Source organism: Eublepharis macularius, chromosome 17 (genome assembly GCF_028583425.1).
Source record: "Eublepharis macularius isolate TG4126 chromosome 17, MPM_Emac_v1.0, whole genome shotgun sequence".
Lineage (NCBI taxonomy): Eukaryota > Metazoa > Chordata > Lepidosauria > Squamata > Eublepharidae > Eublepharis > Eublepharis macularius.
The window spans coordinates 4,294,775-4,315,894 of NC_072806.1; the positions used below are offsets into that span (position 1 = coordinate 4,294,775).

General features: G+C 46.6%; 1 protein-coding gene across 1 annotated transcript in view; it reads right to left on the bottom strand.

Moving 5' to 3' along the window:
* Positions 1-866: 866 nt before the first annotated feature.
* LOC129345105 (tyrosine-protein phosphatase non-receptor type 11-like) overlaps positions 867-21,120 on the bottom strand; it is a 60,427-nt gene continuing 40,173 nt past the window's right edge. Inside the window, exons 4-16 of the mRNA XM_055002097.1 lie at positions 18,078-18,270; positions 16,981-17,100; positions 16,200-16,313; positions 15,553-15,649; positions 14,016-14,095; positions 10,396-10,551; positions 6,702-6,833; positions 4,616-4,770; positions 4,195-4,262; positions 3,814-3,965; positions 3,105-3,181; positions 2,574-2,694; positions 867-1,158 (exon numbers count right to left, since the gene is read on the bottom strand). Coding sequence (XP_054858072.1) covers positions 2,610-2,694; positions 3,105-3,181; positions 3,814-3,965; positions 4,195-4,262; positions 4,616-4,770; positions 6,702-6,833; positions 10,396-10,551; positions 14,016-14,095; positions 15,553-15,649; positions 16,200-16,313; positions 16,981-17,100; positions 18,078-18,270 — 1,429 coding nt within the window. The 3' untranslated portion in view covers positions 867-1,158; positions 2,574-2,609. The remainder of the gene's footprint in view (positions 1,159-2,573; positions 2,695-3,104; positions 3,182-3,813; positions 3,966-4,194; positions 4,263-4,615; positions 4,771-6,701; positions 6,834-10,395; positions 10,552-14,015; positions 14,096-15,552; positions 15,650-16,199; positions 16,314-16,980; positions 17,101-18,077; positions 18,271-21,120) is intronic.

Genomic DNA, 21,120 nt, shown 5'->3' on the forward strand with positions numbered 1-21,120 from the left:
GGACCCAGGCGGGGGAAATGTAGGGAAACCTGCCATGCCGAAATCTTGTTGCCACAGCACTATATCCACAACCACACTAGGAACGAGGAACCTGTACAAGCCTGTCCCCATAGGGAAAACACCTGTAACCCATGCTGCATTTCTTTGCTTGCAGAGAAGCAAGAAATATATTCAAATATCTTAGCACAGCTGGATCCCATTCTTTCTCCTGAGTACAAGACTCTCCATTTCATTTTATCACACGAACCCTGTGAGGACGATTCAGGAGAACGAACCTCTAGCCTAAAGTTTCGCAGAGACCATGGTGACCAAGGTCATTTTCACACTTCTTAACCATCGTGCAAAACCGCTCAAAACTCTCAGAATGAGGCAACTTCATGGCGCAATGATGTCAGAAATCGCGTCTTGAAGACGCCTCGTTCCTTGAGTTTTGCGCGGTTTTGAGCAATGTTTAAGATGTGTAAAAACGGCCCAAGTAGGGATTCGAATTCAATTTTCTGCAGCGATAACCACTCTAACCGCTACACCAGACTTGGGCCGATTCCACACGGCTTACCTGAAGCCGGGACATTGTGGAACGTTGCAGATCATGCTGTAAAAAACACGGAAGATAGCGTTTTCTCGTGCGAGTTTTGCGCGATGTCGCGCAAGAAAACGTGATGTTCTGCGTTTTTTCTGGCATGATCTGCAACGTCCCGGCTTCAGGTAAGCCATGTGGAATCGGCCCTGGATGCAAAACAAATGACTGAACGAATCCATCCCTACGGGGACAATTCCCCCTCCTCCTTCCTGAGCGTCCACCCGTCTCTCATTTCCCCCGGTCCTTGTGAAATGTTTCAGACACAGACACCAATCCATTTATTACTTTTATATTTTTTAAAAAACAACAAGTTAAAGAGGCTATCTGTACTTTCTATCGTAGTAATCCAGAGGCACTTGCAGATAACAAGGGGTGACGGACAAAACAAAAAAAATCCGTCTCTCCTGAATAAGTTAGGCTGGGGGTGCGCCACCCTCCATGAGGCAAGCCCCACAGCAAGGGGCTTTTTTGGTTTTCCGTGCTGAATCCAAAGTGCTTTGAGAACGAAGGAAAAGAGCAGCGGTGAGGCGGCAGCGGCAGATTGAGGCGAGTGGAGGGCCAGAACTCCCGGTTAAGTCCTAAGGATAAGGAAGGAGAAAGGAGATGTGAAGTCTATACCTACAAGTACCCCCTCTTGCAGCAGTCTGAAACTCAGAGCCAAGCTACGAGTGACGCCTGACACAGGTTGGACACTTGTCAGCTTCCCTCAAGTTTTGATGGGAAATGTAGGCATCCTGGTCTTGCAGCTGTAATGGAGAGCCAAGCTGTAAAACCAGGACGCCTACATTTCCCATCAGAACTTGAGGGAAGCTGACAAGTGTCCAACCTGTGTAAGGCGTCACTTGTAGCTTGGCTCTCAGAGCTAAGCTACAAGTGATGCCAGACACATGCTTTTTAATGGGCCAGGGACACAATGTTACCTGGGAACTGTAGTGGAAAACAGCATCATGTCCCTAGCATGGGCAGGCAGAGGAGGGGAAGACAGAGCCGCGCGGGATTGCTAGAGGAGAGGAACTTTAGAATTATGTTCTTGCAGTCTCATCAGAGAGAGGAATACAGGACCCTCTCCCTAGCACGGGGAGGCAAGGGAGGGGAAGAGCTGGTAGTTCATCTCTCCATTGAGATTGCAAGAAAACAATTGCAAAGTTTCTCTCCGAGCGATCCCACGGGGCTCTGCCTTTGAAAACCATCTTTGAAAACCTATTCTCCTCCTCTGCCTCCCCGCGCTAGAGACGTAACCTGTTTCCAACTACAGTTTCCAGGTAAAATTGCGTCCCTGACATGTTTAAAAAAATGTGTCTGGAGTCACTTGTAGCTTAGCTCTCAGATACAGGAAGCCCCTCCTTGCTGAGAACTAAACCTGTGTTTGAAAATATGGACTACCTACAAGCAGAGTCTTTCTGGTCACAAAATCAAGCCTGAGATTAGCCCAGGGCTCCATGTGGGAAAGGGCCCCAACCAGAGAAGTTGAAACACTTCATACTATTGACACAGATAATAAGGAAAAAAGCATCTCATGCTAAGTGTTTCGAGAATTTATCCCATGTTAGCTATGTTCAGGCGATCATGAAAAATCTCCATTTGGGTCATGATGTGGACGAGGCAGGAGTTCTTCCTCCCTCTGGAGGAAGAGCTGAAACGAAAGATTTTCGGGCAACTGGCCGTGACGTGTGAATCGGGACAAGCAACATACTGAGGTTTGTTCTCTTGCTACCAACCAAGATACTAACCCGCAGTTTAAATTATGATGGGTAGCAAGAAGACAAACTGGGTAGGGGGCGCGTTACCCAGTCTGGCCAAAACAAACGTTAATTTGTTCTGAGCCAGAAATCCTCCATCTCGGCTCAGTGTGTGGGGAAAATGGGCATAAGCCAGAGGCTGTCTATTTTGGTTCACTCTTTGTCACAGACTCGTGGCCTGCGGCAACACAATTTTTATTTTTGCGGAGAATAAAGAACAGAAAACCCCCCCAAATCGGCGCGCACTTTCCTACCTGACATTCCGCGCTGTGCTTGCTCATCTCAAGCTGCTATCTCCCAGAGCTGTTCCGCTCTAAAACCTTTGGGGTTTTGACATTGAGGTTTTCATATACGGAGGAAGAGTCATCCTCAGTTCTGGAGAGCAAAAGCAGAGATCACCAAGTGCGACTCCCTGTGCTTGGGAATTAGCCTTAGAGAGTCCAAACCAACATGGAAGTAAATCTTCCCGCCCACCAGGGCTTTTTTTCTGGGAAAAGAGGTGGTGGAACTCACTGGGTTGCCCTTGGAGAAAATGGTCACATGGCCGGTGGCCCCGCCCCCTGATCTCCAGACAGAGGGGAGTTGAGATTGCCCTCCGCGCCGCTCCAGCGGCGCGGAGGGCAATCTCAACTCCCCTCTGTCTGGAGATCAGGGGGCGGGGCCACCAGCCATGTGACCATTTTCAAGAGGTGCCGGAACTCTGTTCCACCGCGTTCCAGCTGAAAAAAAGCCCTGCCTCCCATCAACATGAATGGTACTTTCTCGGCTCAGGAACACCCACATACCCTGGTGAAGGGGACCTGGGTTTCTCCATCGGAAGGCATCTGATATTCAAGTATTCTCGCTCTTTCCGTGTGTTTCTCTGAAAACAAGACAAGGAGAAAGGCTCGATCTGTTCTCTCCAGCCCATAGAGCCTCTTCTATACACACAGAAAGTATGTATCTCTCAATCTGGCTTTCTGAGCACTCTACAGGAGGGAGAGTCCAACTTCCAAAGTTAGAAAAGGCATGAGAAAGCACTGTTCGAGGCCTCAGTTGGGATATTTTGTCCTGTTCTGGGCACCTGGTTAGCTCAGCTGAGCCTGATTTCGTCAGATCTCCAAAGCTAAGCAGGGTCAGCCTCGGTTGGTAATTGGATGGGAGACCTCCAATGAAGAACAGGGTTGCAGAGGCAGGCAATGGCAAAACACCTCTGTGAGTCTCTTGCCATGAAAACCCCACCAGGGGCCACCATATGTCAGTTATGACTTGAGGGCACTCTCCACCACCCAGCCACCACATTTCCAGAAGGACATCAAAAAAATAAAGTGTGTTCAGAAAAGAGCGGCAGAATGCAATGGGGAAACCAAGCCCTGTGAAGAAAGCCTTGCAGATTTTTTCATACTGTGCTTTTTTTAATAGTAGGCCACCTCAATCAGAACTCCAAAGAGGCAGCGCAGAACTTTTAAAAATAATAAATAAAGTAAGTAAGATCTGAGCATGTTTAACAGCTACCTGTTCCTCTTCTAGCCGCTTCTGTTCAGTCGAGATGTATTGCTGCACGGCCATGTAGACAAACTTGTACTGCGCCTCTGTCTGCACCATCCCAGACCGCTGTCTTCGCACCATCTGAATGGTCTTGGGGATATCGATGTCACAGTTCAAGCCTGCACGAGGGGAAAGGAGGCACGCAAGAGCAAGCATGAACAAGAAGCCAACAAGGAGCATTTCCGATTCAAACGGGAAAACCCCCTTGGGTCTTTTTTGCTCCCTCTGGTTGTCCAGAGGTCATTTCCACCCTTCGCAGGTGACGAAATTCTTTGCTATTTACCAGCATGCATCAGATTCTATTACATCCAAGAGCAGGAGAGAGAGATGGGAAGACCCCAAGTGTACCTTGCCGGTGAATGGTGTCCATTAAGATGTCTATCACGATGATGGTGCCGGTACGTCCGATCCCAGCGCTGGGCGAAGAGAACAAGAAAGGGAGCATTTGGCTAAGTGAGCCTTAGAACCCAGTGAGCATTCAAATGCAGATTGCTCCAGTCCTAGTCCAACACTCTAACCACTTCACAACACTGTCTCTTTATAGTTTCAGCTCAAACGGCTGCACTGCCAAGCCACCCTTAGGCAACCTCAAGCAAGGCACGCCACCTCCGATCTTCTCAGCTGCTCCATGCAAAAGAGAGATGAAGCAGCGCCGTCAGGGCGATCGGCCTTCAGCCGGGTTTGGGATACCAGTGTACGCTGCCCGACTGTACCTCCCTCTGCAACAGCCCTCCCTCACAGCACAGCCACCTCCACTCCAGCCACTCACCTGCAGTGCACGACAATCGGCCCCGTCTCGGCAAAGCTCGCCTGAGCTCGGTTGACTTGGTCCAGAAAGTGAAGAACTCCTCCCGGCTCGTTGGGAACCCCGTGGTCTGGCCAGCTGAAGAACTGAAAGTGCTGGATTCGTCGGGGCCGTTCCTCCTGCAAGATTTAATAGACAGAAGGGAGGTCTTTGTAGGATACTGGCCGAAGCACGAGACACGAGATGGAGGGGAAGGAAGAGACAAGACCGAACATGGTGCTCACTATTCCGGCTAAAGAAAGGAGGAAGTCGTGGAGTGCCATGACTGCAGGAGTGGTTACAGATACCTTTGGGTGCTCCTGGAATTTCTTCGTGGCCAGCACGTTCCTTCTCTTGGTTGCCAATACAAGGAAGGCTCAGTCTGGATATTATTACACAGAGCAAGAGGGTAGGAGGTGCTGGTTCAACACTGTGGTGGACCCTCAGGCCTTGGCAGCGGAGACCCTAAGGCCTCAGCCACTGCCCTACAAGGCCCACACTAGTGACCAAAGGTATGATATGCAGAGAAACAGTGTAAAGAGAATCAGATAAATATTGGCCCAACACAGCCGAGTCAACTCCCAGCATTCCAACCCACACTGGCATTCCTTCACCCCAAATCTCATGGCTTGCAAGACGAAGGAAAGCCATCGAGATGCTCACTGGAAATAGCTAAGGCAAGTGTGGATCTTTGTTCTACAAAGAATTCATTCAAGGTTCGAGATTTCTTACGGCATGCAGAGAGAGGGGAGGAAAGGAAGAAGGGGTGGGTTGGAGTGAGGAACCAGAAGAGGCGGGGGGAAAAGAGCAAAAGGGGTGAAAGAAGAGAACTAAGCAGGTAGCCTGAAATGCATGTATACATGATGGTTGAATTTTTCTTTTAAAAAAAACCTACAAAAACGTATCCAGAAATACTGAAGACTGCGGCTTGTATTTATTATGCAAACTGAATATTTGTGATGTGTGTGCTCTCTTATTTTGCACAACCAATTTTTCTGCTTTACTAGTTTGCTGAGGAAGAGTTACCCAGGGGCCAGAAATCTTTCCCCAAACCTCTGGGAAATTGTATTCAGCATTCCCTTTGGTTTATGAGACTTCAAAAGGCATCGTCTGTACACTTTCTAGGGCCTCCTGCTTGAAACACAGAAAGTTGATTTTTTTAAAAATATATGAAAACCAAAATTTTCCCAGTGACTAAATTCTGTAACTATTACAATTTTTTAATACTCCTATTTTCTTACACTCCTGCAAAACACATATACAGAGTCTTTAATATACCTTCCAAGACAAGAAAGAGTATGTCCACATTCAGAAGTTATATTATGGAAGAAGGCAGGGGTCATTTTGTAGAAAAAGAGCTGGAGGAACTCATTAGCATTACTCATTAGCATATGTCACACCCCTTGACATCACCAGAAATGTGTCATTAGCATAACTGATTTGCATATGACACGCCCCCTGACATCACCTATCCTGGCTGTTTTGGACCCAATCCTGGCCATTCAGGACTGAAATTGGGCCCAAAATGGCAAAAAGAGGCTGAAAATGGCTGAAAAGGGGCCCAAAATGGTCAGGATCGGGCTGCTGCTGAACAGGAGAGTGATCCACCACCCGTCAAGAGGCCCGATCCAGGCCATTTTGGCCCCAATCCAGGACGAAACGGGCCCAAAATGGCTGAGAGTCAGGGGGCGGGGCCACCTGACATGTGACCTCTTTGGGGAACTGCCGGAACTGTGCTCCTGTGCGTTCCCCCTCGAAATGAGCCCTGGAAGAAGGAATGGGGTGGGGGGGGGAGAGAAGAAGTATGGTGTTAAAGCATAGATCTGTACAGTTATGCTTTTTGGACACATGAAATTGCCTTAAACCAACTCAAGGTATTGGTCCGTCGACTGTTGTGCTACCTATTCTCACCATGTTCTCAGGCAGAGATGTCTTTCCCAACACCTGAAACGTGGGGATTCAGGGGCTTTGACCTTGAACCTTCTGTATGCACACAGCAGGTTCTTAACCACCAATTCACAGCTCAACAGTGTTTAATCTCTTGGGTCAGAGAGACAGCGGAATGCCTCACCCTGTCTGTCCGTACAATCTCCAGTTCTCGGACGTGGTAACCCTGGACTTCTTGTTCACCGATATTCCTTACACTGATGCAGCCGTACTCCTTGGTGCAGTGTTTATCCGGCCAGTAGCGGAAACATTTATTCTGCAGAGAGAGAATCAAGTCTATTAGAAAGGAGGAAAACCAATCATTCTTCAAAGTGTAGTAGTCTTGCCCCCCCCCACACACACACCAAAACTGGATTAAGATGGATTTTGGCAATGGACCGCTATTGCTTGTGGGACTCCCTGCCACAAGATCATACCCTGAAGTCTGCGCAAATAGGGAGATCCGCTAGGTTTATATGCACACCACCCCTTAATTCTGTATAGTAATAATAATGAAATTATTATTATCAACAGCAGCTAAAGACCCACTCTCCGCATTACCAAGAGACCTCTTGGCATTGCCAGTGATTTCTGCTGACAGTGGCCTTTTGTGGGTTGCAGATGTGACCCCTTCCATACACACATGCACACACACACAGTTGACCTAGGCCTAAGCCATTTGGGCCTTTAACAGGACGTGGTAACTCGAGCAGACGCTGCGACATTAACACTCCATGGCCACAATATTAATACTGGAGGACAGATGCTGTATCTGTTACTATCTTTGCAAAAAAAATGCACAACAGTGAGGAAGAAGAGCCCACCCTAAAGAATGTGGAAATATTGAGTACAGGGATCCAAGCAATCTGAAGAGAGTAAATAGGGCAAACAACCACCAAACATCCTTCCATTATGCCCCGATCCAAAGGCAGCTGAAAAATCCAACCCCATAGGAACAGTTTGTATTTCGTTAGTTGTTGTAGATTTTCCGGGTTGTGTCGCCGTGGTCTTGGCATTGTAGTTCCTGACATTTCGCCAGCAGCTGTGACTGGCATCTTCAGAGGTGTAGCACTGAAAGACAGGGATCTCTCCGTGTCAAATGAGAGAATTCTGTCTTTCAGTGCTACACCTCTGAAGATGCCAGTCACAGCTGCTGGCGAAACTTCAGGAACTACAATGCTAAGACCACGGCGATGCAGCCCGGAAAATCCACAACAACTAAAGTTCTCCAGCTGTGAAAGCCTTCGACAATATATAGTGTGTATTTCATTTTATCTGTTTGAGATTTTGTGCTGTTCAGGAAGCTAATCAGCTGAAAAAGGAGGGCAAACATTTAAAGCGTCAGGTATTCTCGGAAAACATGCCCATGCCATTTCAATGATCATGCAAAAATGTTAAAACCAATAAATGCAAAAAAAAAAAAAAGAGGTGCACCCCCATATTATCAAATAATCTAGCACAAAGCATTAAAAATTCTTTAGTGAACAGGAATCAATGGCTTAATTGGTTTCTTCAGAAAAACAGGTCACGTTTTCAGTTAGGCATCTCTGATATATAATTACCAAGTCATTTTGAAAAAGAGGAAAGGCGGGCCCACCCTAAACGATTCTTAAACCGTTTTTAAAAGGGAAAGCGAGAGGGACATACTCAAAAACAATGGTTTCAGACACAGCTCGAGGAGGATTCGATAAAAGATTAGCATCCCGATTTTCTATTCTCATTGTCAGTAATGACAGACGCAACTGGAAAAGCATCGCACATACACATACTCGTACGAGTGAGCTAATAAGGCAACCGAATGGCACAACGATTACTGGACGGCTGGCTCGCTTTCAAGTTCTCATTGAAAGAGCCCATTCACACTGATCATAAACTAATTATAATCCACTTGCTCTTTCCGACAGGTTGAGAAAATGTGAGAGAACGCTTCAACCCCCTTCTTCAAACCAATAAGGGCACTCGCTGCCGAACACTTCTGATGGCAGAGAAGGTGGGGGGGAGACTATTTTCCCATCGCCCAGCCACACTTCCCGTAGACCTTGGGCTTCAAAGGGCAGGAATGCTCCCCCATCTTCCATCGGACCCATCGTTTCAAGAGTCCCAGGAGACAGACGCCACATTCATTTTTTCCCCCTTTTAAACGAGGGAGAGGTTTGTTTGCACACAAAGTTTTCAACCCCCAGTAAGAACGACCAAGCAAACATTGCAAAGATGCTCAAAAGGCATTTCTCAGAGCACCAGGTCAAACCCACTCAGAAAATCATCGACTGAGAACAGGCCAAATTTGTCAGTTCCAAGCTACACACTGGTGTGGGTCCAGTGTTGTCAAACCCGGGTCACAGGATAGAGGGCTTGCGCATTCTCTATTATCCCTCTGGCCCTCACATGCGGTTCACAGACTTCCAGATTCACAGCAAAGCAGGATTAGAGTTCTTCTTTACAAACCAGGATTTCCAATAGGTGGCTTAATCCTGGCACAGAGGAAAGAGCACCAAGAGTGAGCCACAAACTATGTCTATATCTGAACCCACGCCCTTATGGAGAACAAGGTGGTAAAATTCAAAGGTTGTACGTCTTCAAAACAACAGGTGAGGAAATGGTTGCTGTATCAATCTTCACCATTAGCCTCCTTGGGTAAATGGTTGGTTGAAAGGCAAAATATAATTTTCCTGAATACAAAAATAAATTACATGCTTGAATCCTATACTGTAGGATTTCCCTGCATGTAGAAAATTAGCCCACCAGGGAGAAAGGCTTAGCATAGCGTTCATCCTGATGTGGTAGGGCCCTTTCACAGTGCTACCTTTCACCAACTTTCCTCCTCTTTCTCTGGTGTGAAACAGAGTTTTCAGACAGCAGTGAGGAGGAGGAGGGAAAGGGGAAGCCGGCCCTTAAAAGGAATGCACTGCAGAGGCAAAGCAGCCCTTTCACAACTAATTTGTTGCTAGGAAATGAGGCCGCCCAAGAGAGCTCAGGTTTGCAGAGGCCAGGGCTTTTTTTCAGCTGGAACACGGTGGAACGGAGTTCCGGAACCTCTTGAAAATGGTCACATGGCTGGTGGCCCCGCCCCCTGATCTCCAGACAGAGGGGAGCTGAGATTGCCCTCCGCGCCGCTCCAGCGGCGCGGAGGGCAATCTAATCTCCCCTCTGTCTGGAGATCAGGGGGCAGGGCCACCAGCCATGTGACCATTTTCTCCGAGGGCAACCCACTGAGTTCCACCACCTCTTTCCCCAGAAAAAAAGCCCCGGCAGAGGCAATGCCACATCAGGGCCATTTCCACACTACTCACCTTCTTCCGGAACCGGGCGCAACATCACGAAAAAACCACGGAAGATAGCATCTTGTCACATGAGTTTTGCGCAACGTCGCGCAAAACTCGCACAAGAAGACGCTATCTTCTGCAGTTTTTTCATGACGTTGTGCCCCGTTCCAGAAGAAGGTGAGTAGTGTGGAAACGGCCCAGGGAATGGTCTGGGGGAGTCAGCCAAGAGACATCTGGCATCAGAGAGAAACACTGCGGTTTAGAAAACCATGGGGAAAAATGGATAACACAGAGAAGGAAAACAGATTACTTCAACCAGAATGGCAAAAAAACCCAACAGCGTAACAGTTTAGCAACACAAACAAGGCAACAAACCTAACTGAAAGTGCCTCTAGTTTGCTACGTGTGTAGTAAACATGCAGACATGGAGTATTTGAAGGAGCTCTGACTCTCAAAATCTTATACCATGAAAATCTTGCTGGTTTCCAAAGTGCCATTAGACTCAAGTCCTGATGTGGACAGCGATATGCATGTGGAACAGCCAGCCACAAGAAGTCAGGAGAACAAAGTGCTCACCCTTCCTCGCTCCACCTCCCTGGTGGTCATGACGATGACGTGAGCGTTCTCTTGGTACACCATTGCCCAGAAGTCATTCACTGTGGTTTGGAGGCAGCCTTGCGTGGCGATGTATACCTTGCCATGTTCGGAACTCCTCCCATCTTCGAGAACATTCTAGAAGACGGCAAAAGAAAAGGAACGTGTGTGTGGAGGGGAAAGTCTAGAAGACAAAGAGGGGCTCGGTACGGAGCAGGCCTTGACAACTTACAGAGGCCCCCACCTTGAAAGAGTTTTGAAGCCGATTCAACATCTGGCTTTGCAAATCGATTGAATCAGATTTAGTCCGGAGGAGGACAACGAAGGACACGCACAGGCGTCTCAAGGTGCCCTTTGCTGGAGACCACGGAGTTCAAAAAGCCTGTTTTCAGCCAAGCAATGTTCGGGCTGATTAATCTGTCAATTAAAGCAATTGCCGCTTCCACCCCTCCTTGCAATGCTATGAGGCATGCCCTTTCATGGCAGGGCTACGGGCCTACGACTGCTTTAAACGCTTCCTTCCTGCCCCACCTCGCCAGGCTCCTTGGCTTTTTATTAGGTTGCAAGCCTGCAGGCTCACCCTTGTTAACTAGCACGCAGCACCTAGCGTGTGTGGTGGAGGCTATAAAAGTAACGGGTGATAAATTCACTGCCATTATCCAGCTGAATTTATCGTTCAATTGGAGGCTGATCCACGCAGCCCTTTTAGATGCCCAAAATACAATTTGAGCAGCAAACTTGCAACAAAGCTATTTTTTTTTTTGCTCACTTTACACATTTGGAGGGGGGCGGGAAATCACATCCCTGCTTGGAACCCCCTTCAAAAAGTCAGCACGTTGCTTACACACAAAAAAGGATGTACCACACTTCCCAATCTTTTACGGTGCCAGGGTTTCATCTTTCAATTCCAACTGAATTACAAAAATTATGAACTTAATTCTGGAGCACACCCCACCTGCCACGGGCTTTCAGCATCTTTTCCTTCTGCCACTGATGCACATGGGTGCATTGCTCAGACACTTTTGAAAAAAGCAGCCGTGATGGACTTGCATATAGGACTGCATCAAAGCAGGAGTCCTGCATCGGAGTGCAGTGGTTAGGGTGTCAGACTAGGATCTGGGAGACCCAGGTTCGAATCCCCACTCTGCCACGGAAGCTCACTGGGTGACCGTGAGCCTGTCACACACTCTCAGCCTAACCTACCTCACAAGGTTGTGATGAGGATAAAATGGAGGAGAATTCTATAAGCTGCTTTTGGTCACGACTGGGGAGAAAGGTGGGGGATAAACAAAGCAAATAAATAAAATTTCTGCAGTTTGATCAATGTGCACATGTGCTCCTGTGCATGGCTACACAAAAATAGTAACAGTGTGCTAAAAAAATACTCTTCTAGACAGATCAGTGCCCACTGAGAGCGTGGAACAAAGTCAGTGTTGTTGTTGTTATTTATTACCATCATCATCATCATCATCATTAGGTTTTGATACATCCACAACAAGATTGCTTTTTTAACGGGTTTGATCAATACACACCAGCCATAAAAAGGTAAAGGAAAAGGTTGTCTCCTGTGCAAGCACCAAGTCATGACTGACCCATGGGGGGACATCGCATCACGACATTTTCTTGGCAGACTTTTTATTATGGAGTGGTTTGCCATTGCCTTCCCCAGTCATCTACACTTTACCCCCAGGAAACTGGGGACTCATTTTACCGACCTCGGAAGGAGGGAAGGCTGAGCCGACTACCTGAACCCAGCTTCCGCCGGGATGGAACTCAGATCAAGAGCAGAGCTTGGGCTGCAGTACTGCAGCTTACCCCTCTGCGCCACAGGGCTCTTACCAGCCATACAGGGAGAAAAATGAGTAGAAATGAACAGATTATAGGTGAAGAGAGCAACACATGTCTATGTAAAATCTGGGGAAAAAAAACTGATCAGAAGATTCCTATCAAGTTATTTCCACTTTGGAAGCAAGTCCAGGTAAGTTGGAACTCCTGAAATATCAGAAGCATCTCTGCCCACGAAGTGAAGCATTAGGGCTGCCAGTCCTCCAGTGGGGGCGGGGGATGCGCCACTCCCAGCCTCTCTCCCCGCCCCCGCCCCCCCGCTGTCATTCACAAGGCCGGTGGGGGAAAAGACTCCAGGGAACAGGCTCTGGAGGCAAGAAACCTTCTCAGCCAGCACACAGTGGACACACTTCCTACAGTCGTGATTACATCATTTCTGGAAGTGACATCATTTTGCCCATCTGCGGGCATGCTTCCACCCTTCGCCCCTGTGAAGGGCGGAAGCATGCCTGCCGCCGAACACAATGACGTCACTTCTGGAAGTGATGTCATCGCGCCTGTTGAGAACACACACGCACTTTGCATTTGCAGGAGAAGACAGCCAACGTAAATGCTGGGTCTTCCCCCCGCTCCCACTAGGAGGTTAAGGGGACCTGGCTAGCAACCTTATGAAGCATCCAAAGCCATAACAACACTGTAGTCTTGAATTGGTTTAGAAGAACTCATTTTCTCATTGTGAAGAACGCTGGGAACTGTAGTTCCAAGGGGAGAGCTAATTAGGGACCCTTGACTGAACTATGATTCCCAGAATTCTGAGAGGCTTCAGTAACTCATATATTATAAGATAGCACCATACTGACAAGACGTTGAGTATGTTGTACATTTGCACCATATCTAAATCCTTAGTTTATTCATTTTCTTTTATGCAAAGAATTCTGGCAAAATTTCCTGTCCTTTGGGCTCTTTTAAAAAAAGGCACAAGTTTTATGGCTGAATCTCACCTTTTTGCTACCAAGAAGACTAATCTTAAAACTTCCAGTGTCTAATGTCCTTCCAAATATACAAGACTGGATTTCCAAATTAAGAACATTAATCTTTTTCTTCTGTGGCTAATGTGCAGCCATGTAGGGAAAAGTGAAAAATGTGGTGCCTTTTCAGAGACATTTCTGTTGAATAATATTGGATATCTATTTTCCCTTCTTCCTTTTTTCTGGATTCCCCACCCCATTGGCTTTTTTGTTTATCAATATTAACTTTTAATAATGCCAGAAGCCTATGAGATTTTATTTAATACAAAATGTGTCACATTTCTAATGGTATATACTTTTAAAAAAATTCTTCAAGAGTCTCTGAGGAAGCCACAACAGCTAAAATAGTATTAAAGACATACATCTGGAATATCGTATTTTTATCACTCTTTCCCTAAGGAGCTCAGGGCAGCGGCAACTGGTTATTCTTTCCTTACTTTCTCTTCGTAACAACCCTGTGAGGCAGGCTAGGCCGAGAGAGCATAACTGGCCAGAGGTCACCCAGTTAATTTCACAGCGAAGTGGGGGTTCAACTCTGAATCTCCCAAGTCTGAGCCCAGTTGCAAGGTCTTGGATTCAAATCCTGATTAGATATTCTAGCCTCTCACTTGGAAGTTGTCAGAGACACTCTCGACCCATGCTCAGAGGCACTTATCATGTTACAAGGTTGAGCCTGCCTCTGAGGATAAGCCTGGCACCGGTTGAACCGACTTACTTCAAGCCCACGTGTGGACTCTGGTTAAGCCCCACCTCTTCCTTCTCCGATGCTGACACACCTTCTCTACTTACCTTAATATAATTGGCATTGATGTAATCTGAACCGGGAAGGCTTTCGTCCACATCTTGGAGAGCCACTCGCGTTGTGTCAACTAAAGGAAGAGAGAAACAGAAGTGCATGAGGAGAGACTGGAAGAAAGACATGCTAGCCCCTTGAAAATATAGCGGTAGCCCAGCCGGATCAGAACAAGGGTCCGTCTAATTAAGTATCTTGTCTCCAATGGCCAGATGCTGACAAAGAGGGCATAAAGATGACAGCTGTCCCACCTTATGTGCTCTCTAGCAGCTGGTATTTATAGATAGGGCTTTTTTTCTGGGAAAAGAGGTGGTGGAACTCCGGACCACACAATGACATCACTTTAGGTCATCTGGAACAAGGGAGGAGTTTTTTAAAGTTCAAATCACCCTCAGCGAAAATGGTCACACGGCCGGTGGCCCCGCCCCCTGATCTCCAGACAGAGGGGAGTTTAGATTGCCCTCCGCGCCAATGCGCGGAGGGCAATCTAAACTCCACTCTGTCTGGAGATCAGGGGGAGGGACCACTGGCCATGTGACCATTTTCAAGCGGGGCTGGAACTCCGTTCCACCATGTTCCAGCTGAAAAAAAGCCCTGGATATACCACCTCTGAACACAGAGGCTCCATTTAGCCATAACTTTACCTTATAAAGGTAGCCAGGTCACTTTGCAGTTAAAGAGCAAGATCTGGGTCCAACAGCACCTTACAGACCAATTAAATTTCCAAGGTATGAGCTTTTGAGAGCCCAAGCTCCCTTCTTCAGATACCGGGTATCTGACAAACGGAGCTTTGACTCTCAAAAGCTCATACCTTGGAAATCTAGTTTAAGGTGCTATTGTACCCAGACCTTATAAAGGGATAATACAATCTGAACTGGTGGCCATCTCATCTTGTGGCAGTGAGTTCTACCGGTTGGTTATACAACATGTAGGAATGTAGTGCTTTTCTTCGTCCTGAATTTGCTATCTAATAACTTTATTGGGTGATCCCAAGTTTTAGCGTTACAGGCAAGAGGGGAAAGCTCTTTCTCCTCCTCAACATCATATCCTTTAACCAAAAACATTAATTGTCTCTGTATTTTGATTATTTGGAAGGATGTTGCAAGCTGTAAGGTTAGTGGAGAAATAGGACTTTGCAATGAGACTCCAAGAGCCATGTAAATTAAAAGGGAACACCTTTAACAGTTTAAATCACAGCACACAAAGTCACCTCACAACCAAGGCTGTGCACATTTTGAACTGAGAAAAACTACACAATTGTGCAATGCCGATGGAGCAGATCTCCAAGTATTTGCCTTCTGTACATCACTTACAGTAAAATCCTAAACAGTTATTCCAGTCTAAGCCCAATGCATTCCACCATACTCCAGAATTTGCAAAATGCAGTCGTACCCACAGCCGTGTTCATAGCTCCCTTTCCGGTTAGCATTTATATTACAATTGTTCTTGCTCTACATTTTTGAAATTAGAACTGGAGGCTGAAACTAGCTGCAGGCCACCCCCCACCCCAATTTTTAAAGGCTTCCTCCTTACAGGGAAGGATATTTTTGTAACGATTCTTCACTTTGTTTTCTACTCGCTGCCCTTCTTTCCGGGGATAGAGGAGTTTACATTCTTGTTGCTGCAGCATCTGTGGAGAGAATTTTGAACAGATTATCAACGTTCATATTACTCATTCTTTGCACAGCACTCAAAAGGGTGCACCTGCTCAGTTACCTTGATAATTCCCAACAGCCCTGCAAGGCAGATCAATGTAACGGCCATATTGCCAATTTGAACCTGGCACTTCACAGATTTGAGTCCATTTGCCTCAATTCCTTGCAGGAATCAAAGCTAGTAAGTGATGCCCTGGAAACAAGCCCCACCCATCAAATAATAAAAATGGAAAGTGAGGAAAAACTGTAATTTGAGAAGTTGTCTATTTAGAAGAAAAAAATGTCCCATTCAACTCCTGTTCTGGAGTTTTCTGATTGAGTATATCTACATCAATGGACTAATCTTAAAGCCATCATGGAAATGGTAGTTTTTTCTACCATGGTGATGAGGGAGATAATTTTTATATAAGCCAAATACAATAAATTAAGCAAAAGTTAAGCCCTATTCCATTAAGCAAGCATAGGGTCCCCGTACAGATCAAGAAGTCATGTTGGAGGGGGAAAAGAACGGAATTAGCCCTCTACCTCAAACTCTTCCCAGAAGCCTTGCTTGGACTTCTCGCTTTGGTCAGCCATTTTGTTCAGCTCCTTCACTCGGTTGTCAATGTTGGCTGCGTTGATCCGTGTGGTGTTGAAAGGCTGAGGGCGGGGGGGAACGAGGGTGGAATAGACGATGAGGAACAAGGGAGCAGAAAGAGATCTCTGGAGCAGAAAACTAAATAAGAGCAGACTCCGAGAGGAGCCAACTCTGGCTTGGGAAATTCTTGGAAATTTGGGGGGTAAAGCTTGGGATTTCAGGAAGGGAGATGCTTCAGTGGGGTATGATGCAATAGATTCCACCCTCCAAAGATGCCAATTTTCTCCAGGGGAATGTATCTCTAATACTAACAACAACCACATCAACAACATTTGGTTTATAAACTGCCCTTCAGGACAACTTAACGCCCATTCAGAGCAGTTTACAAAGTATGTCATTATTATCCCCACAACAATCACCCTGTGAGGTGGGTGGGGCTGAGAGAGCTCTGAGAGAGCTGTGACTGACCCAAGGTCCCCCAGCTGGCTTCAAGTGGAGGAGTGGGGAATCCAACCCGGTTCTCCAGATCCCGCCGCTCTTAACCACTACACCAAACTGGCTCTGTAGTCTGGAGATCATTTGTGATCCCAGGAGATCTCCAGCCACCAACCAGAGGCTGGCAACCCTACCGTCTCCTGAGCCACACGAAAAGCCCTCCAAATGATCAACGTATCCAGACTTACTCCGAAGCAAGCGCCACCCCTCCTGAGCTATTCGCATTGCTATTACCTGTTTCAGATGCACCACAGCCCCAGACTTCTCCACCATGGGGTTCTTTTTATAATGTTCCACCAGGTCCGTGAGCGTGTCAAAGTGCTCGCCGCCGCCAACATCATACTTCCCATCTGGCTGCAACAGAAAGAACAGCTCAAGAGTAAGTGTCGGTGAGGGAGTGCTGGGACTGGGGAGACCCGAGTTCAAGTCTATACTCCGCCACAAAGTTCATTATGATTCTGTTTAACCTGCCTCACATATAATTTCATGTTGGTCTGCAGTTAAATAGCAGGATTTTAGCCCGGTGGCACCTGAGAGACCAACAAGATTTTCAAGGCATGAGCTTTCGAGAGTCAAAGCTCCCTTCTTCAGGTATCATCTGAACCTGAAGAAGGGAGTGCTGACTCTCGAAAGTTCATACACTGACAATCTTGTTGGTCTCTTATGCCACCAGACTCAAATCCTGTTGTTCTACCTCACAGAGTAGCTCTCTAAAGCCGTGTCATGCAATTAAACTGGCAACGATTGGCTGAGCTGCTATGATGTCAGGGAGGCAAGGGAGGGGGAAAGGGCTATCAGGGCTGAGCTGCTGTGATCCTAGAGAGGGCTGACAGATACGTCCGGGGCAGAAAAATAACAGGACTACAAAGGCAGCAAAGAAAAGAAAAGAAAAGCAGCAGATATGAGGAAAGAAGCAAGAGATACAGGAGATGGATTTGTGCAGTAAAATGAGAGGGGAGAAGAGTTAAATACCAGGGCAGAGAGAAGAGCTGCACGTAATTCAAATGCTAAGAACGACCTGTTGTTATTAGCCCCATTTTTCTCCTGCCCTTTCCGCAAGGCACCTCTGGGCATGCTGCCCTGACCTATCTCAACAACCTGGTGAGGTAGAATAAACAGAGCACACAGTGGGCCCACGGTCACCCAGCAAGGTTTTCGACTGCATCGCTCTAGCAAAATGACAACTCATTGAAGACGACTGAACTGACTGAAGAAATACATTCCATGGCTGGAGGGGGACACCACAGAAAAGGCCCTGCTTCTGACAGATAATCGTCTTGATTTTTCAGCACTGGGGCACCTGGAAGGTTCAGGCTCTGGTGGCTTCTTACCTGATAACGGATCATGATGTGGGTCACACGGGGTTTCCGGTCCCCAGTGTCAGCCTTGTCTTCATTTGTCAGCACCGACAAGACAAAGTCTCCAGGTTTGCTTTGACTCTCTCGGACCAGGAAACTCCCCGGTTTTCCTTTGTCTGTTAGGAGCTTCTCGGCTTCTTTGCCCGTCAGGTGGCCGTGGTACCATCTGGGAAAATCAAAAGCCTTAGAGAAGAGTGGATGAAGCAAAGTGGGCAGAAGACTAAACGTTGAAGTCTCCAGTTCAAAGCCACCAACTCACGTGATGGCCTTAGCCAAGCTACTCTCTTCTCAGCCTCTGCTCCTTCATCTGCAATATGGGGTACCGCTATTGGACTACCTTACAGGACTGTTGTGAGGACTGGTGGTGGAGAGTGCCCTCAAGTCATTACTGACTTATGGTGACCCCTTGGTGGGGTTTACATGGCAAGAGACTATGAGAAGTGGTTTGCCATTGCCTGCCTCGGCAACCCTGGTCTTTGTTGCAGGTCTCCCATCCAATTACTAACCAAAGCCGACCCTGCTTCGCTTCATGAGATCTGATGAGATCAGGGCATCATGAAGATTACAAAAGGACAATAGATACAAATTTGTTTGTATTAAACCATACACTTTGTAGTATTATTATTCAGAGTTATTATTATCAGAATTATTATCAGTGTTATTATTATTCAGAGGAGTTAGCCATGTTAGTCTCATTGCCAAATAGTAGAGTCCAGTAGCACCTTTAAGACTAACCAACTTTATTGTAGCATAAGCTTTTGACAACCACAGCACTCTTCATCAGATGCACCTGATGAAGAGAGCTGTGGTTCTCGAAAGCTTATGCTACAATAAAGTTGGTTAGTTTTAAAGGTGCTACTGGACTCATTATTATTATTATTATTATTATTATTATTATTATTATTATTATTATTATTATTATTATTAATATTAAGAGTAATCATACACCCAGCATATTTGCTTAATGTGATAAACTACAATTCCTAGTAAAAAGGAGTTTCAGTCGCATTGATCTGTTGTAGAAGTGCAAGATTCGCGTCCAGCAGCCCCTTAAAGACCAACTAGATGTCCAGAGTATAAGCTTTTGAGTGAGCTCTGACTCTCGAAAGCTCATACCCTGGAAATCTAGTTGGTCTTTAAGGAGCCACCAGACCCAAATCTTGCGCAAATAAAAGGGAGTATGTTACACTAGGTTTAAGCCAACAGCTTAAGTATGCATCATTCTCAGTGTGGTGAAAAACCTGTATCTGAACCACTTCAGACTGTGTGCGCATTTGTGGAGGGGAGTTGTTCCATACAAAAACCTTAAACAAAGAAAGATAGCAGGTCAGTGAGAAGGAGTCCAGTTTCTTGAACTGCAAACTTTTGATATGCAGGGATTTTTTAAAAAAAGGAATGAGGGCTGAATTCGATGTGAGTGGGCAGCCATGCTTGTAAATGCAGGCTTCTGCAAGGTTCACAGGTGATCCAGGTTGGAGGAAGGTTTATTTTTTTAGACCAAAAGGCAGGGCCAGCCTGACCGCTAGATTTTGAGGGATGCCAAAAAGGAGAAAGGGGCCTCTTCTGCTGACTTCAAGGGGGGCTTGGCATTAGCTAGACTTCTAGAATCTCCATATCTGGTCTTCTGGGGCTGCCAAGATGGAACATGGAGGGCATCGGAAGGGTCTGTCTATTTTTACATCGCATATTTGGAATGCCCCGTAAGTAGAACGTTCATTCCAGAACTCTCACTTTTCTCTATATCAAATGGGGGGGAGGGCAATGTCACAGTTTGCCTACGGCACCCAAAAATCTTGGGCGGGCCCTGCCAGAAGGGAAGCAGAGATTCGACCCTCTGCCGTCCTACCTTCTCATGCTCAGCCACTACGTGCACTTCTGTCTCCAGAGAAAAGTGGAAGACGGCAAGGAAGGTTCAGTTCCTTTCCCGATGTAAAAGTCAGAACCCCCCCCCCAACAGCTTTTCACACATAAAACACGACCACTTGCATTGCACCAAGATCATCCTTGCTGCCTTAGTGATCGTCGTCACCAGCAATACCTTCTCTTTTTAAAAAAACAAACCAGCTGGCTTTTCTACCCCTTTCCCTCTAGATGGCGCCTCTGATCCATTCAAAGGAGCACCTTGGCTGCTTCTACCACGTCACCTTTGGTGGTACTTTCCATCCGTGAAGACACAGTTCCCACATTACGTCACCAGCCCCACCTCTGTTGCAACCCCGGAAACAGGGCTGCGGAACAAGAGACCACAAAAGTTCGAGCCACACTGTTTTGAAACACAAAACACACACACACGCCGATTCATCTGGGTTTGTTTGTTCCATCCAGTTCTCTGCAATAGGAACAGCAAGGATATTTATTTTTTAAATAACGCTTACCCCTTCTTTCCACCAATTGCAATTATCTTTTAAGACGCTGGCTATGCTTCTGCCAAGCTTTGAGTGGGCTTTTATTCGCAGTTGCTTTTCTTTCTGATTTTAATTACTGTTTCCTTGGGGGCTGCTACGCCCTGGCTTTTTAAATGTTTTTTTTTATTGGAGTGGTTGTTTCGTGTTTGTATGGCCTAACCCTTGTCCATAAGCTTCTCTGAAGGCCAACAGCGTGGCTTGTACACTGATTTACTATATGTCCGTGGCAGGAGGGAAGGCGGCATGGTATAATACGATCTCATCAGATCTTAGAAGAAGCTAAGCAGGGTTGGTACTTAGATGGGGGACCACCAAGGAAGACTCTGCAGAGGAAGGCAATGACAAACCACCTCTGCTTCTCACTCACCTTTTCAACCCCAGCAGGGGTCACCGTAAGTCAGTTGTGACTTGACAGTACTTTACACACACACATGTCCTTGGCAGTTCTCACAACAACTTGGTAAAGCGGGCTTGCATAGAAGTTTGTAATATGGCCATATCCAGAGAGTACACAAAGATAAATGATGCAAAACCAAACTATTCAAAAAGGCTTTTGTATTGTAGGGAGGAGCTCTCAGATGCTTCGCTAGTGAGTTAAGGACCATAGACTT